Source organism: Rhinoraja longicauda, chromosome 39 (assembly GCF_053455715.1).
Source record: "Rhinoraja longicauda isolate Sanriku21f chromosome 39, sRhiLon1.1, whole genome shotgun sequence".
Lineage (NCBI taxonomy): Eukaryota > Metazoa > Chordata > Chondrichthyes > Rajiformes > Arhynchobatidae > Rhinoraja > Rhinoraja longicauda.
The window spans coordinates 10,394,871-10,413,439 of record NC_135991.1 but is presented as its reverse complement, the minus strand read 5'-3'; the positions used below and the strand labels follow the sequence as shown (position 1 = coordinate 10,413,439).

At 48.8% G+C, this 18,569-nt stretch overlaps 1 protein-coding gene across 1 annotated transcript in view; it reads right to left on the bottom strand.

Moving 5' to 3' along the window:
* Positions 1 to 2,041: 2,041 nt before the first annotated feature.
* The window catches only part of LOC144611203 (putative G-protein coupled receptor 139), a 58,974-nt gene continuing 42,446 nt past the window's right edge, over positions 2,042 to 18,569 (bottom strand). Inside the window, exons 2-3 of the mRNA XM_078430253.1 lie at positions 5,994 to 6,141; positions 2,042 to 2,940 (exon numbers count right to left, since the gene is read on the bottom strand). Of these exons, the coding sequence (XP_078286379.1) occupies positions 2,042 to 2,940; positions 5,994 to 6,141 (1,047 nt within the window). The remainder of the gene's footprint in view (positions 2,941 to 5,993; positions 6,142 to 18,569) is intronic.

Below are 18,569 nucleotides of genomic sequence, written 5' to 3'. Positions count from 1 at the left end.
GTTACGTTATTAAAGAACGAAATTGGACCTTATGTATTCTACAGTTCATTTTTGTTCACCCATCTTCATTTTCCTATTCCCTTCTGCCTGAATGTAATCAATGTTTCCACGAAGAGTCTTTGGTTTTATATATACGAGACCAAATGGACATGTTGGATCTAAACCTCTCCTGCAATGGTGCAGCACCCTCTCCCCCCTCCCCCTCCCCATTCCCCCTCCCCCCTACCCCCTACCTCCCTACCCCCCTTTCCCCCTCCCTCTACCCCTCACCTCCCCCATTCCCCCCACCACGCTACCCCCATTCCCCCGTCCTCCTCCCTTCTCCCCATCTCCCCTCCCTCCTCTACCCCTCCCCTCCCCTTCCCCTCCTCCCCACTCCATCCCCCTCCACCCCCCTTATCCTCTCTCCTCCCTCTCCCTACACCCCTTCCCCTCCTCCCCCTCTCCTCCCCTTCATTCCTCCCCTCCCCTCCACCTCTCCTCCCCATCCCATCGCCCTCAACCCCCTCTTATCTCTCCTCCCCCTCTCTGCACCCCTCCCCCCCCTGTCTCCCAACCCCTCCCACCCTAGGAGATAGATTTAAACTTTTAAATGTGAATAAATTTAAAAATACAACACGGATTTCAATGACACTTCGTCCATTAGTACCAAAGAGCGACGCTGAGTAAGGTGGGCCTAAAATTGTCGCGCTATCGTGTAGCGTTTTGGCTGTAGTTCAGGAACAAACAAACAAACAAACAAACGGAAGTTTCATTATATAGATTGTCAACGTTATATTTCTTTATATTTCACTTAAGTTTTTATTGATTTTTCACTGAGATATATACAAAACAGTACAACACCATCAACATAAATAAAATAAAATACGTAAAATAACAAAGACAACAACAACAAATTTATGTTGCATTTCTAACACAGCAAATGAATTTCAAAACGCTGCTTCCTTTGAAGGACCATGAGCCAAACATTACGCGTTCTGCCACCTCGGACTCGGACTCGGACGGCCGAAGGGCCTGTTTCCTCGCTGTATTATTAAACCGAGCCAAACCAAACTGAACTGAACTGAATTAGACGATACTCCACTCAACTGAATCAAACTCAACTGAATCCAACTCAACTGAATCCAATGGCAATTGAATGTTGGCCTTCAGAACAAGAGGAGTCCCGGAATGGCGGGACTGTCGTACGTTGAAAGACTGGAGCTACTGGGCTTGTATTCTGGAATTTCGGAGGATGAGAAGGGATCTTATTGAAACTTATAAGATTATTAAGGGATTGGACACGTTAGAGGCAGGAAACATGTTCCCGATGTTGGGGGAGTCCCTAACCAGACGCCAAACACAGTTTAAGAATATGGGGTAGGCCATTTAGAACGGAGATGAGGAAAACTCAGAGAGTTGTGAAGCTTTGGAATTCTCTGCCTCAGAAGGCAGTGGAGGCAAATTCTTTGGATGCTTACAAAAGAGAGTTAGATGGAACTCTTGATGATAGCGGACTTAAGGGGTATCGGGAAAAGGCAGGAAATGGTGTACTGATTGTGCATGATCAGCCATGATCACGGTGAATGGCGATGCTGACTCGAAGGGCCGAATGGCCTACTCCTGCACCTATTGTCTGTTGCCCATTTTCCAGTGTCTATTGTTTATTGAATCCACTCAACTCAACTCAACTCAACTGAGCACAACTGAACTCAACCCAACTGATCTCAACTCAACCCAACTCATCCAAACTCATCCAAACTCATCCCAACTCAACCCAACTCATCCCAACTCATCCCAAGTCATCCCAACTCATCCCAACTCATCCCAACTCAACCCAACCCAAACCAACTCAACCCAACACAACCCAACACAACCCAACTCAACTCAACCCAACCCAACCCAACTCAACGCAACTCAACCCACCGCAACCCAACTCAACCCAACCCAACCCAACTCAACCCAACTCAACCCACTCAACCCAACTCACACCAACTCTCAACCCAACTCAAACCAACTCAACCCAACTCAACCCAACTCAACCCAACTCAACCCAACTCAACTAAACACACGTCGCAAGCTGACGGAACGGGTACGTTAACATGGTCTTCAGCTGATCTCTGAATTTACTCTGGGTCACCGTATAAATAAACGTGTTGGTGCAGCAACTGAGAAGCAGAAGCATATTCCCCGCTTCTGCAAGAATAAACACCGGGTCGTTGTATCCGGAGTAAGTATAAGATTGAGTGATCCGAAAGTACAAATAGTGCACTATGTAGGTCATCCAGAGTAGGATAACGTTGCCGGAAATGCTGAATAGTAAAACGATCGACTTCTTCCGGTTCTCCATCTCTGGGTCTGGACCTTTCCCGGGCACAGCGTTATCCCGCAACGACTTCCGGACTCTGCCGGCGGCGACGATGTGTTTGACCGTCAGTACGTTCAGCAACAATATAAGCGTGAACGGTAGCAGAGGTGTGGTGACGTGATTAATGTAAGAGTAAGCTCGCCACCAGGGCGAGGTGTAATAGCTTGGAATTAATCGGCAATACCACGAGAGGTTGTCCGCGATGTAAAGCGGTTCGAAAAGGAACAAAAAGGGGACATTCTTAAAAAAGCTGAAAGCTGCAATGGCGGCCACGACGGGCGCTGCCGTTTCTTTGGTGCAGTACTTGCGTTTAAAGTTACGACAACAAATGGCCATGAAGCGATCGAAGGTGAAGGCGACGGTCAGCCAGACGGAGGAGTCTCTGCACGCAAAAGCGACGGGGGTCCTGACGCGGCAGGCCCAGGTGAGCGACAGGTAACTCCCGGGGAAGTAAATGCCTGCGATGCGTTGTAGAATGACGGCGGTGATGAGGACCATCAGATCCGACGCCGCCATGGCAACCAGGTAGAGGGTGATACACCTGGATAGACCGCACTTCCCGCGACACAGAATCACCATGGCGACAATGTTAACTGTTGGGAATTGTACAAGCGTTAACCACTGTTATAGTGACCCCACGCCCAGACTGGCAGAACAGCACCTCATGGGATGGCAGGACTTTCATATGAAGAAAGACTGGATAGACTCGGCTTGTACTAGGTGGAATTTAGAAGATTGAGGGGGGATCTTATAGAAACTTACAAAATTCTGAAGGGGTTGGACAGGCTAGATGCATGGAGATTGTTTCCGATGTTGGGGAACTCCAGAGCAAGGGGTCACAGTTTAAGGATAAGGGGGACGTCTTTTAGGACCGAGATGAGAACGTGTTTTTTCACTCAGAGAGTGGTCAATCTGTGGAATTCTCTGCCACAGAAGGTAGTTGAGGCCAGTTCATTGGCTATATTTAAGAGGCAGTTAGATGTGGCCCTTGTGGCTAAAGGGATCAGGGGGGTATGGCGAGAAGGAAGGTACGGGATACTGAGTTGGATGATCAGCCATGATCATATTGAATGGCGGTGCAGGCTCGAAGGGCCGAATAGCTTACTCCTGCACCTATTTTCTATGTTTCTATGTTTCTATCCCGCTTGGGTCGATTTAATGGGTAGAATCTTAACTGCGGATGTTGGTTTACATCGAAGATTGGCACAAAGCCAATCGGTTCGGGTCGGGATTTGTGGCGAAATAAAAATCGGGAAAGGTTAAACAAAAAAGCCTCCTCGTCCTTTCAGTAACGGGACGCCCATAGTTGCCCCGCACAGAGTGATGTCGCGATCTACACGCAGGGATTATGCAGCATGTTACTCCAGGCCTGGCAGGTCACCCCATCAGCCGTCCATCGCCTGCAACACCAACCCCCCCCACCCCTCCGACATTTTCGCCCCCTCCAACTGATAGCCCCCTACCTCCTCCGGCATCTCGTTCCATACACCCACCACCCTCTGTGTGTGTAAAAAAAAAAAGATGCCCCTCAGGTTCCCATTAAATCGTTCTCCTCTCACGTTAAACCTACGTCCTCTGGTTCTCAGATCCTCAAATCTGGACAAGAGACTCTGTACATCTACCCGATCTATTCCCCTCGTGATTTTGTACACAGATAGTTGTACAAGTTGTGTGGCCTGATTGTGATCATGTATAATCATAGTTTGTCTAGATTAATGCAAAGAAATGCTTTCAGCTGTAACGCGGCATTACGTGACAAAAACAAACCAAATCAACACGATCTGAATGTTGTATCTTTGAAGCAAATGTTGACCCATTATCTTTTATCTTTCCCTCCCGCAGTAGGGAGGTCCTACTGCAGTCGGACCCGGGTAAGTCCAAACCTGGAGAATTGAGGGCTGTTTGATTGTTTTCAAGTATATTATTTTTATTTTGACTGGATAGCATGCAAGCAAAAAGCTTCCCACCATATTTTGGTACACACGACAATAATAATACATTAAACTAAACTAAACAAAACTAAACTAAACTAAACTGGAGAAACTTAAAACGAATCGCAACATACCATGTGTAGTTCGGCACTAGTAATGTTCATTTAGACAATATACAACAGACAATAGGTGCAGGAGGAGGCCATTCGGCCCTTCGAGCCAGCACCATCATTCAATGTGATCATGGCTGATCATTCTCAATCAGTACCCCGTTCCTGCCTTCTCCCCATACCCCCTGACTCCGCTATCCTTAAGAGCTCTATCCAGATCTCTCTTGAATGCATTCAGAGAATTGGCCCCCACTGCCTTCCGAGGCAGAGAATTCCATTTAAAATATACGACATGCTAAAATACATTGTATTACGCCGACAGTCCTTTCAGGCGAAGCAGATGTTCACTTGCACCTCCTCCAACCTCATCTACGCTATCCGTCATTGGAGATGTGCACTCTTATACATCGGCGAGACCAAACGCAGACTGGGCGATCGTTTCGCTCAACACCTTCGCTTAGTCCGCCTGAACCTTCCCGATCTACCGGTTGTTAAACACTTTGATTCTCCGTCCCATTCCCAGTCTGACCTTTCTATCCACGGTCTCCTCCATTGTCAGAGTGAGGCTCAACGCAAATTGGAGGAACAGCACCTTATATTTCGCTTGAGCAGCCTACAGCCCAGCGGTATGAATTTTGTGTTCTCGAACTTTAAGTATCTCCGGCATTCCCTCCCTCTCTTTCCCTCCCTCCTCCACCCAAGTCGCACCACCTTCTCGTTTTCACCCAACAAACGCCTAACGACGGCCAGTTTCCTTTATCACCGTAACATTTTTTGCATATATTTCATTTGTTGTTCCAAGCTAGATGCAGGAAAAATGTTCCCAATGTTGGGCGAGTCCAGAACCAGGGGCCACACACACACACACACACACACACACACACACACACACAGTCTTAGAATAAAGGGGAGGCCATTTAAAACTGAGGTGAGAAAAAACTTTTCCACCCAGAGAGTTCGAATTTGTGGAATTCTCTGCCACAGAGGGCAGTGGAGACCAAATCACTGGATGGATTTAAGAGAGAGTTAGATAGAGCTCTCGGGGCTAATGGAATCAAGGGATATGGGGAGAAGGCAGGCACGGGTTACTGATTGCGGACGATCAGCCATGATCACAATGAATGGCGGTGCTGGCTCCAAGGGCCGATTGGCCTCCGCCTGAACCTATTTTCTATGTTTCTAAGTTTCTATCTCTCCACATCATCGCCGACATCCATCGTTTCCCTTATCCTTAACGAGTCTGAAGAAGGGTCTCGACTCGTAACGTCACCCATTCCTTCACTCCAGAGATGCTGCCCGACCCGCTGAGTTACTCCAGCACTTTGTACCTGTCCACGTTCTCCACAGAGATGCTGCCCGACCCGCTGAGTTACTCCAGCACTTTGTACCTGTCCACGTTCTCCACAGAGATGCAGCCTGACCCGCTGAGTTACTCCAGCTTTTTTTTTGCCTCTATCTTGCGTTACCTGGGGCGGATGGTAGATCCGCAACCCCGTCCTCACAAAGCCTCGGCGTGCCTTTCGGTAACGGCGCCCAGAACTGCACACAGTGAAGTTACGATCCACACAGAGAGATAACTGCAACATGTAACTCCAGGCAAGTTACCTGGAACACCGATCGCGGCTAGCACCGGGTAGTAGATGGCGTACACAGCGCCTTTCGGCGGTTCGTGCATGTTCCTCCGGAGATCCCGAGGGCCGCTCTGTCTTGACGTGTGATCGGTGGTGGAGCCATTATAACCGTCACGGAACCCCTGGGGGAGAAGGTGGGGGAACGCAATTGGCGGCGCTTACATCAACAAACCGGGCGAGAGACATTTGCGCAGTAATTGCATTAATTTGTCAGACGTCATGACCAATATTTAACACAACAAGAAAGAATATGTATGTTGTGAAATAATCGTTAAACTTTACGCCATTGTATGTAAGAAAATAAATATATTTTAAATCGTATGATGTAGGGCATTGTAAGATGGAATAATAAATATATTTCGAACTGTTTGCTAAGTGTGTCTGAAGAAGGGTCTCGACCCGAAATGTCACCCATTCCTTCTCTCCAAGATGCTGCCTGACCTACTGCCTAACCTGGAAGGCAGTGGAGGCCAATTCTCTGAACGCATTCAAGAGAGAGCTAGATAGAGCTCTTAAGGATAATGGAGTCAGGGGGTATGGGGAGAAGGCAGGAACGGGCCGATTGTGAATGATCAGCCATGATCACATTGAATGGTGGTGCGTACAGGAACGAAGGGCCGAATGGTCTATTGTTTATTGTCCTCGGTAATTGACCATTTAAAAAAAACCAGTGCTGGGCTTTGAACTGTGATGCCTTCTCAGGTTAATAGAATCATGTAACCACTCAGCTAAATTTCACCTGCTAATGGATCTTGATATGGTCATGTGACCAAAATGGAATAGAAACATAGAAAATAGGTGCAGGAGTAGGCCATTCGTCTCTACCGCCATTCAATATGATCATGGCTGATCATCCAACTCAGTATCCCGTACATGCCTTCTCTCCATACCCCCTGATCCCTTTAGCCACAAGGGCCACATCTAACTCCCTCTTAAATATAGCCAATGAACTGGCCTCAACTACCTTATGTGGCAGAGAATTTCACAGACTCACCACTCTCTGTGTGAAAACATAACTTTCTCATTTCGGTCCAAAAAGACTTCCCCCTTATCCTTAAACTGCGACCCCTTGTTGTGGACTTCCCCAACATCGGGAACAATCTTCCTGCATCTAGCCTGTCCAATCCCATAAGAATTTTGTAAGTTTCTATAAGATCCCCCCTCAATCTTCTAAATTCCAACGAGTACAAGCTAAGTCTATGCAGTCTTTCTTCATATGAAAGTCCTGCCATCCCAGGAATCAATCTGGTGAACCTTCTCTGTACTCCCTCTTTGGCAAGAATGTCTTTCCTCAGATTAGGGGACCAAAACCGTACGCAATACTCCAGGTGTGGTCTCACCAATGCCCTGTACAACTGCAGTAGAACCTCCCTGCTCCTATACTCAAATCCCATTGCTATGTATGCCAACCTACCTTTCGCTTTCTTCACTGCCTGCTGCACATGCATACCTGAATGTCCAGCAATTAGTTTAGGTTCCCTTTACAAGTTCACAAGTTCACAAGTTATAGGAGCGGAATGAGGCCCTTCGGCCCGTCGAGTCCACCCCGCCATTTCAATCATGATTGATGTATCTCTGCCACCGAATCCGATTTTCGTGCCTTCACCCCATAATCGTTCCAGCACTTGACGTCTTTCTCAGCGGCCGCGGAACGCCCGCCCGAGAATCTCCCTCCGAAAACCCACCCAACGACACGCATTCATTCCGTGACGCTTCACCTCAGCGTGAATCTGTTTTACCGTGACGATACGCCACGATCACAATGATGAACAAACACAAATAAAATCACAATCACAAACCTTCTCCCCATACCCCCTGACTCTGCTATCCTTAATGGAGAAAACACACAACTCCTCTGCCTCAGAAGGAAGTGGAGGCCAATTCTCTGAATGCATTCAAGAAAGAGCTAGATAGAGCTCTTAAGGATAGCGGAGCCAGGAGGTATGGGGAGAAGGCAGGAACGGGGTACTGATTGTGAATGATCAGCCATGATCACAGTGAATGGCGGTGCTGGCTCGAAGGGCCGAATGGCCTCCTCCTGCACCTATTTTCTATGTTTCTATGTTTCCATGAGTTGTTCCCCAACCGTGCTATGTGATGCATCCTACTAAAATTCTTTCGACGGCGCATCCGTAGACGTTTACTAGCGGAAGTGGCGGCGCCTAACGGCTGCGGCTCGCTAGCAGTCTGTTCGTCTTTTTTCCTTTTTTTTGTTGTTGTGTGTCGGTGTTGGGATGTTTTTTTGTTTTTTTTGGTTGAGTATGTGTGGTTGGTGGTGGTGTGGGTGGTGTGGGTGGGGGGGTGGTGGAGGGGGGTGGGGAAACCTTTCTCTTTTAGGTCTCTTCCTCACGGAGCGGGGTGCGGCTCGGCCGCGGGGCTTAACATCGCCCGGTGCGGCTCGGCCGCTGGACTTAACATCGCCCGGTACGGCTTGGCCGCTGGACTTTTCATCGCTGGTGTGGCTCGGCCGCGGGACTTAACCTCGCCCGGCACCGGCTCGGCCGCGGGGCTTTACATCGCTGGTGCGGCTCGGCCGCGGGACTTTTCATCGCTGGTGCGGCTCGGCCGCTGGACTTAACATCGCCCGGTGCGCTTGGCCGCGGGGCCTTCCATCGCCCGGTGCGGCTCGGCCGCGTGACTTAGGTGCGCAAGGCTCGGTCGCGGGGCCTTCCATCGCCCGGCTCGGCCGCGAGACGTTTCAGCGCCCGGTGCGATTCGGCCGCGGGGACTGTGCGGGTCGGTCGGGGACGAGCTGTCTGTCCGTGGGCGTGCGGAAGAGAGTGGAAGTTTTGTTGCCTCCATCACAGTGAGGGGGTGTTTGGAATCACTGTGATGGACGTTTGTGTTGGGGTTATGTGTCTTGTGTTCTTTTTTGTGTGACTGCTATGTAGTTTCGTTCGGTACCTTGGTACCGAATGACAAATAAAGCTCTGTTGAACTGTTGAACTGTTGAACTGTTTGTGTCTACCTTGTGTGTAACATTGATTACGTCATCACAATAACGCACACGAGCGCGCCCCCTGTCTGCAAGCCCTGGCAAAATCACCCGAGTCCACCCACACCATACAAAGCAACATGAAGCTCACTCTGTTCAATATCCGGTCCCTCAACAATAAAAGCCACATTCTGAATGACTTCATCCTGGACAATAAACTGGACTTCCTCTGTCTGACTGAAACCTGGCAACAACCACTGGATTACCTCTCACTCAACCTCACTACACCCAACGGATACTCCTACATCAATAAACCACGCTCGGAGGGCCGAGGTGGTGGGATTGCCGTAATACACCGACAGGACTTCAAGATCAGCCTCATCTCCATCTCATCTGCTTCTTCATTTGAACACCTGGCTTTCAAACTCTCTGGCCACACACAGTTAGTCATGGCAGTTGTCTACCGCCCTCCCAAACCACACCCATCATTCTTTTCTGACTTCTCCGACTTTCTGACCCAGTTCTGTTCTCTCTCCCCCTCAATCCTCCTCCTCGGTGATTTCAACATCCACATGGACTCCACTGACTCCACAATAACCGCTGACTTCACTGAAATACTCAACTGCTTTAACCTCGCTCAACACGTCAATTTTCCCAACCATAACCGTGGGCACATTCTGGACCTTGTCTGCTCCACTGGACTAAATCTACATCACCTCTCTGGCTCCGACCCCACCCTCTCCGATCACTTAGCCATCACCATGTCCGTCAACATTCCCACCCCAGCTCCAAGGCAAAAACGCAAAATCAACTTCCGTAAGCTGAACTCTGTTTCACCTACCTCGCTCTCATCCTCCCTCTCTGAAAAAATCTCCGCCTCTCCCTTCGTTGACCTCCACAGCCCCTCTGACCTCACTGACTACTACAACCACACTCTCTCCTCCTGCCTCGACCAGCTTGCACCTATAAATACCAAAACAGTTTCCTTCACCCACTCTCCTCCCTGGTTTACCCCTGAACTCCGCATGATGAAAACCCATGCCCGCCAACTTGAAAGACTCCGCAACAAAACAGGTCTCTCAATTCACTCCCAAGCCTACAAAGACCACCTGCAGCAATACAAAGATGCCCTCTCCCGCGCCAACTCCACCTACTACTCTCAAATAATTCACTCTGGCTCCGGAAACCCAAAAGCACTCTTCTCTACAATAAACAAACTCCTCAGCCCCTGGACACCATCTCCCAGTCATTCACAGTTGACAAATGCACCTCTTTCCTTTCATTCTTCCAAAGCAAAATAGACAGCATCTACAGCACCTTAACCACCAACGCACCTGTTCCCCGTCAAACCACCTGCTCCCCCTTATCCTGTCAACCCCTGCCTCAGTTCTCCCCAGTCTCCACCACCGACCTCTCTGACCTCTTCACAGGAATAAAAACTGCCACCTGCTCTCTGGACCCCATCCCCTCCAGCTTTGTCAAGGCCTGCCTTCCTGCTCTCTCTCCACTTATCACTGCAACAATAAACTCCTCCCTGTCCACTGGCATCGTCCCGCCATCCCTCAAAATCGCTGCTGTCACCCCCATTCTGAAAAAACCGGGACACAACCCTGACACCCCAAACAACTTCAGACCAATCTCCAATCTACCCTTTCTGTCCAAAGTTTTGGAACGCGCTGTAGCTTCGCAACTCAAATACCACCTCTCTACCAATAACCTGTATGAAACGTTCCAATCCGGATTCCGCTCCAACCACAGTACTGAAACTGCGCTCCTCAAAATCACCAACGACCTTTTCCTCTCCTCTGACGCTGGCAACCTCAACATCCTCATCCTACTTGACCTCAGCGGCCTTTGACACCATAAATCACTCCATTCTCCTCACCCGACTTGAAACCTCCTTTAACATCACCGGCACAGACCTATCCTGGATCAAATCTTACCTCTCCGACAGGCACCAGTTCATCTCCATTAACAACTGTAAATCCCCCACCGCTCCCCTCCCCCAAGGTGTCCCCCAAGGCTCAGTCCTTGGCCCCTCCTTTTCATCCTCTACCTGTTCCCCCTTGGTCAATTAATCCGCCGTCATGGTCTCAACTTCCACTGCTTCGCCGATGATATCCAGCTCCTGATCTCCACCAAGTCAATTTCCACCACCACACACTCTACACTGACAAACTGCATCACTGAAATAAAATCTTGGCTTCAATCAAATTTCCTCAAACTCAACTGCAACAAATCCGAAATCATCATCATTGGTCCAAAAACGCTCGCCAAATCCACCCAAAACTTCATCCTCAATATTGATGGTCTCCCAGTATCCACCTCCCCTCACATCCGGAATCTTGGAATCATCTTTGATCAAACCCTCTCCTTCGACAAACACATCAAACACATCACCAAGACAGCCTTCTTCCACCTCAAAAACATCGCCCGTCTCCGTCCATCCCTCTCCTCCACAGCTGCAGAAACCCTCATCCACGCCTTCATCACCTCCCGTCTGGACTACTGCAACAGCCTCCTCTATGGCTCACCCTCAAAAATCATCAGTAAACTTCAATACATTCAAAACTCCGCTGCCCGTCTACTCACCCACTCCCCGATCCGTGACCATATCACCCCCGTCCTTTACAAGCTCCACTGGCTCCCCATCCCCAGAGAATCCAGTACAAAATCCTCCTCATGACCTTCAAAGCCCTCCATAACCTGGCCCCATCCTACCTGACTGACCTCCTCCACAGACACACTCCCACCTGCACCCTCCGCTCTGCTGCTGCCAACCTCCTGCCCCCCCCCCCCCCCCATCCGGACCAAACTCAGATCCTGGGGGGACAGGGCTTTCTCCATCGCTGCTCCCACCCTCTGGAACTCACTACCCCAAACCGTCAGAGACTCATCCTCACTCACCACATTCAAAACATCACTGAAGTCTCACCTGTTCAGCACTGCCTTCAACTACTGACCGTCACCTCGCCTTCTGTCTCCTTTTTCTGTTCGTTTACTTATTTATCTATTTATTTTCTTCTCTATGTTCTAGTAATCCCTGTAAAGCGTCTTTGAGTGTTTGAAAAGCGCTATATAAATGTAATGCATTATTATTATTATTATTATTAAACCAGCATCTACAGCTCCTTCCTACTAATGGTTAGACCCTTCGCAGATTCTGAGTCGGGTAAGTATTTCGGAAAGTTACTGCAGATTTCTTTTTAAGACAAAGATTCCGAACCGGTGCCTCAAATACAAGCAATCATTCCGTGACGCTTCACCTCAAAATAAATCTGTTTCCGGGTGGATGGGCGCGAACATAACAACTGTGTTACTTAAAATGTCTGAAGAAGGGTCTCGGCCTCAACCCTCACCCATTCCTTCTCTCCTGAGATGCTGCCCGACCCGCTGAGTTACTCCAGCACTTTGTACCTGTCCATGTTCTCCACAGAGATGCTGCCCGACCCGCTGAGTTATTCCAGCACTTTGTACCTGTCCACGTTCTCCACTGAGATGCTGCCTGATCCGCTGAGTTACTCCAGCAATTTGTACCTGTCCATGTTCTCCACAGAGATGCTGCCCGACCCGCTGAGTTACTCCAGCACTTTGTACCTGTGCATATTCTCCACAGAGATGCTGCCTGACCAGCTGAGTTACTCCAGCACTTTGTACCTGTCCACGTTCTCCACAGAGATGCTGCCAGACCTGCTGAGTTACTCCAGCACTTTGTACCTGCCCACGTTCTCCACAGAGATGCTGCCCGACCCTCTGAGTTACTCCAGCACTTTGTACCTGTCCACGTTCTCCACAGAGATGCTACCTGACCTGCTGAGTTACTCCAGCACTTTGTACCTGTCCACGTTCTCCTTAGAGATGCTGCCTGGTGACGTTTCGGGTCGAGACCCTTCTCAAAATATATTTATATTCCATCTTACATTCACCGACGTCATACGATTTAAAATACATCGTGCTATTGAGGGCGTGCAGCGTAGGGTTACTAGGTTAATTCCCGGAATGGCGGGACTGTCGTATGTTGAAAGACTGGAGCGACTAGGATTGTATACACTGGAATTTAGAAGGATGAGAGGGGATCTTATCGAAACATATAAGATTATTAAGGGGTTGGACACGTTAGAGGCAGGAAACATGTTCCCAATGTTGGGGGAGTCCTGAACCAGGGGCCACAGTTTAGGAATACGGGGTAGGCCATTTATCATATCATATCATATCATATATATATACAGCCGGAAACAGGCCTTTTCGGCCCACCAAGTCCGTGCCGCCCAGTGATCCCCGTACATTAACACTATCCTACACCCACTAGGGACAATTTTTACATTTACCCAGCCAATTAACCTACATACCTGTACGTCTTTGGAGTGTGGGAGGAAACCGAAGATCTCGGAGAAAACCCACGCAGGTCACGGGGAGAACGTACAAACTCCTTACAGTGCAGCACCCGTAGTCAGGATCGAACCTGAGTCTCCGGAGCTGCATTCGCTGTAAAGCAGCAACTCTACCGCTGCGCTACCGTGCCGAACGGAGATGAGGAAAAACTTTTTCAGTCAGAGAGTTGTAAATCTGTGGAATTCTTTGCCTCAGACGGCAGTGGAGGCCAATTCTCTGAATGCATTCAAGAGAGAGCTAGATAGACCTCTTAAGGATAGCGGAATCAGGGGGTATGGGGAGAAGGCAGGAACGGGGTACTGATTGAGAATGATCAGTCATAATCACATTGAATGGCGGTGCTGTCTCGAAGGGCCGAAAGGCCTCCTCCTGCACCTATTGTCTATCGTCTAATAGTCTATTGTCTATTGTCTAAAATAAAGAAACGTGAAAACATAGAAAATAGGTGCAGGAGTACGCCATTCGGCCATTGGAGCCAGCACCTAAATTCAATATGATCATAGCTGATCATCAAAAAATCTGTACCCGTTCCTGCTTTCCCCCATATCCCTTGATCTCCTTAGCTATGAGCTCAATCTAACTCTCTCTTGAAATCATCCAGTGAATTGACCTCCACTACCTTCTGTGGCAGAGATTTCCACAGATTCACAACTCTCTGCGTGAAAAAGTTTTTCCTCAGTTCAGTCCTAAATGGCCTACCCCTTCTTCTTAAAATGTGACCCGCGGTTCTGGACTCCCCCAACATCGGGAAAAAAATTCCTGCGAAATATATCCATTTTCTCATTCTCATTGACATAAAGTTTGACGATTGTTTCAACGGCTGCACGGTGGCGCAGCGGTAGAGTTGCTGCCTTACAGCGAATGCAGCGCCGGAGACTCAGGTTCGATCCTGACTATGGGCGCAGCCTGTACGGAGTTTGTACGTTCTCCCCGTGACCTGCGTGGGTTTTCTACGAGATCTTCGGTTTCCTCCCACACTACAAAGACGTGCAGGTATTTAGGATAATTGGCTGAGCAAATGTAAAACATTGTCCCTAGTGGGTGTAGGATCGTGTTAGTGTGCGGGGATCGCTGGGTGGCGCGGACTCGTTGGGCCGAATGGCCTGTTTCTGCGCTGTATCTCGCTGTGAGTTTCGTCCCACAGGCCATCAGGACTGTTAACTGTTATAACTCCTGTATTAATTTTAATTTATATGCTGTAATTGTAACTTTTTTGCACAATCCGCAGGCAGGCGTTGCCACTTTCATTTCACTGCACATCGTGTATGTGCATGTGACAAATTGACTTGACTTGACTTGAGTAGACTTGACTTGACTTGAGTAGACTTGACTTGACTTGACTTGACTTGACTTGAGTTGACTTGAGTTGACTTGACTTGACTTGAGTTGACTTGACTTGACTTGAGTTGACTTGACTTGACATGACTTGACTTGACTTGAGTTGACTTGATTTGACTTGACTTGACTTGCCTTGCCTTACAGCACTCGGTGATATTAACATCTACACAGAGAGATGACTGCAACATGTATCTCCCGGCCTGTAGGCGGCGTGACAGGTTACCTGACTTGACTTGACTTGACTTGACTTGACTTGACTTGACTTGACTTGACTTGACTTGACTTGACTTGACTTGACTTGAGTTGACTTGACTTGAGTTGAGTTGACTTGAGTTGAGTTGACTTGACTTGACTTGATTTGACTTGAGTTGAGTTGACTTGACTTGACATGACTTGACTTGACTTGACTTGACTTGACTTGACCCGGTGGGCCGAAGGGCCTGTTTCTGCGCTTTATCTCTAAATGTAAACATACATATTCTTTCTGGCTGTGTTGAGTTTTGGTCGTGACGTCTGATAAATTGGTGATATTTCTGTACAAATGTCTCTCCCCTGGTGTGTTAATGCGAGCGGTGGGAGCGGCGCCTTCTCCCCGGGGGTTTCCGTGACAGATATATAATGGCTCCTCACCGATCTCGCTTCAAGACAGAGGCGCCCCTGGTCTTCTCCGGCGGAACATGCACGAACCGCCGAGCGGCGCTGTGTATGCCATCTACTACCCGGTGCTGGCAGCGATCGGTGTCCTAGGTAACCTGTCACGGCGCCTACAGGCCTGGACTTACATGTTGCAGTTATCTATCTGGGGAGAAGGCAGGAACGGGGTACTGATTGAGAATGACCAGCCATGATCACATTGAATGGCGGCGCGTACAGGCTCGGGAGGGCCGAATGGCCTTCTCCTGCACCTATTATAGACAATAGACAATAGACAATGGACAATAGGTGCAGGAGTAGGCCATTCAGCCCTTCGAGCAAGCACCGCCATTCAATGCGATCATGGCTGATCACTCTCAATCAGTACCCCGTTCCTGCCTTCTCCCCATACCCCCTCCCTCCGCTATCCTTAAGAGCTCTATCCAGCTCTCTTGAAAGCATCCAACGAACTGGCCTCCACTGCCTTCTGAGTCAGAGAATTCCACACATTCACCACTCTCTGACTGAAAAAGATCTTCCTCATCTCCGTTCTAAATGGCCTACCCCTTATTCTTAAACTGTGGCCCCTTGTTCTGGACTCCCCCAACATTGGGAAGATGTTTCCTGCCTCTAATGTGTCCAATCCCCTAATTATCTTATATGTTTCAATAAGATCCCCCCTCATCCTTCCGCTCTAGCCTTTCAACATACGACAGTCCCGCCACTCCGGGAATTAACCTAGCGAACCTACGCTGCACGCCCTCCATAGCAAGAATATCCTTCCTCAAATTTGGAGACCAAAACTGCACACAGTACTCCAGGTGCGGGCTCACCAGGGCCCGGTACAACTGTAGAAGGACCTCTTTGCTCCTATATTCAACTCCTCTTGTTATGAAGGCCAACATTCCATTGGCTTTCTTTACTGCCTGCTGTACCTGCATGCTTCCTTTCATTGATTGATGCACTAGGACACCCAGATCTCATTGAACTCCCCCTCCTCCTTACTTCACACCATTCAGATAATAATCTGCCTTTCTATTCTTACTTCCAAAGTGAATAACCTCACACTTATCTACATTAAACTGCATCTGCCATGTATCCGCCCACTCACACCAGCTGTCCAAATCACCCTGCAGCCTTATTGCATCTTCCTCACAATTCACACTACCCCCCCAGCTTAGTATCATCTGCAAATTTGCTAATGGTACTTTTAATCCGTCTAAGTCATTAATGTATATCATAAATTGCTGGGGTCCCAGCACCGAACCTTGCGGTACCCCACTGGTCACTGCCTGCCATTCCGAAAGGGACCCATTTATCCCCACTCTTTGCTTTCTGTCTGCCAACCAATTTCTATCCATGTCAGTACCCTACCCCCAATACCATGTGCCCTAATTTTGCCCACTAATCTCCCATGTGGGACCTTGTCGAAGGCTTTCTGAAAGTCGAGGTAAACCACATCCACTGACTCTCCCCTGTCAATTTTCCTAGTTACATCCTCAAAGAATTCCAGTAGATTTGTCAAGCATGATTTCCCCTTCGTAAATCCATGCTGACTCGGAATGATCCTGTTACTGCTATCCAAATGCTCAGCAATTTCGTCTTTTATAATTGACTCCAGCATCTTCCCCACCACTGATGTCAGACTAACTGATCTATAATTACCCGTTTTCTCTCTCCCTCCTTTCTTAAAAAGTGGGATAACATTTTCTATCCTCCAATCCACAGGAACTGATCCTGAATCTATAGAACATTGAAAAATAATCTCCAATGCTTCCACTATTTCTAGAGCCACCTCCTTAAGTACCCTGGGATGCAGACCATCAGGCCCTGGGGATTTATCAGCCTTCAGTCCCATCAGTCTACCCAAAACCATTTCCTGCCTAATGTGGATTTCCTTCAGTTCCTCCATCACCCTAGGTTCTCCGGCCCCTAGAACATTTGGGAGATTGTGTGTATCTTCCTCAGTGAAGACATATCCAAAGTAACGGTTTAACTCGTCTGCCATTTCTTTGTTCCCCATAATAAATTCCCCTGCTTCTGTCTTCAAGGGACCCACATTTGCCTTGACTATTTTTTTCCTCCTCACGTACCTTAAAAAACTTTTGCTATACTCCTTTATATTATTGGCTAGTTTACCCTCGTAGCTCATCTTTTCTCATCTAATTGTCTATTGTCCAATTTTTAGGGAAAATGGCGGCGCTGCCCTAGCAGCTGCGGCTTACCTGCGGTCCATTTGTCTTTGTGTTTTGTTGTTTTTTTGTGTCTTAATTGTAGATGTGATGTGGTGTTTTTGTGTTTGTGTACTATGTGTGTATGTGGGGGGGGAGGGGGGAACTGTAAAATTCTAAATATGTGTCCCTTCCGAACGGAGACCCGACCTTTGTTTTCTGGGTGTTGTCTCCGATCCTGCTGCGGCCTACCATCGGCCCAACTCCTGGAGATGGCGGCCTCCAGGGCTCTGGTTCGCAGAGTCCGCAGACCGGACTCACCATCAGCGGAGCCGGCCGTCTTCGGAGGCAGCTGGAGCGGCTGCGACTCGCCTTAGGCTCGGGCCGCGTGGATGCCGACATCGGGAGCTCCGGCAGCGGCAGCATGTTCGTCCGCCCCGTATCGCGGGGCTCGGGTCGCGGACATTTCACCGTCCAGCGCGGCCTCAAATAGGCCGAGGGATTTTTCTCTGCTGGGCGGGGGCTTCAATGTCGGGAGCCACGACCGCCCCGACGTGCAGCAACAGCAGCAGCGTGTTCGCCCGCCCCGGATCGGACTTATCATCGGCGGAGCCGGCCGTCTTCGGAGGCTGCGGGAGCCGCTGCGGACCGTCCGGCGCGGCCTGCAACCACAACAGCCTGACTGCGGGAGAGGACGGCAGGAGAAGGGAAAAGACATTGTGGCCTTCCATCACAGTGAGGAGAGGACTGGAGGAGACTCACTGTGATGGATGTTTTCTTGATGGATGTTTCTTCTTTTGTGTGTTTCTGGGGTTGTGTAATTTTAATGCCTATTTCGATGCTTTTGTTGTTGGACTGTGGGTGACTGAATTTCGTCCAATTTGGATGACAATAAAGCTATCTTGAATCTTGAATCTTGAATCTTGAATCTTGAATCTTGAACTCGATACCCCTTCAGTGCAAGTTTTATCACAAGACAAATTATTTTACTTCTACATACGTTCAGAAATTGAAACGGAATTCTACGGTGTTTTTCGCATTCCCGGGGGATTTGTTCAATTGTGAAATGAAACAAGGCCAC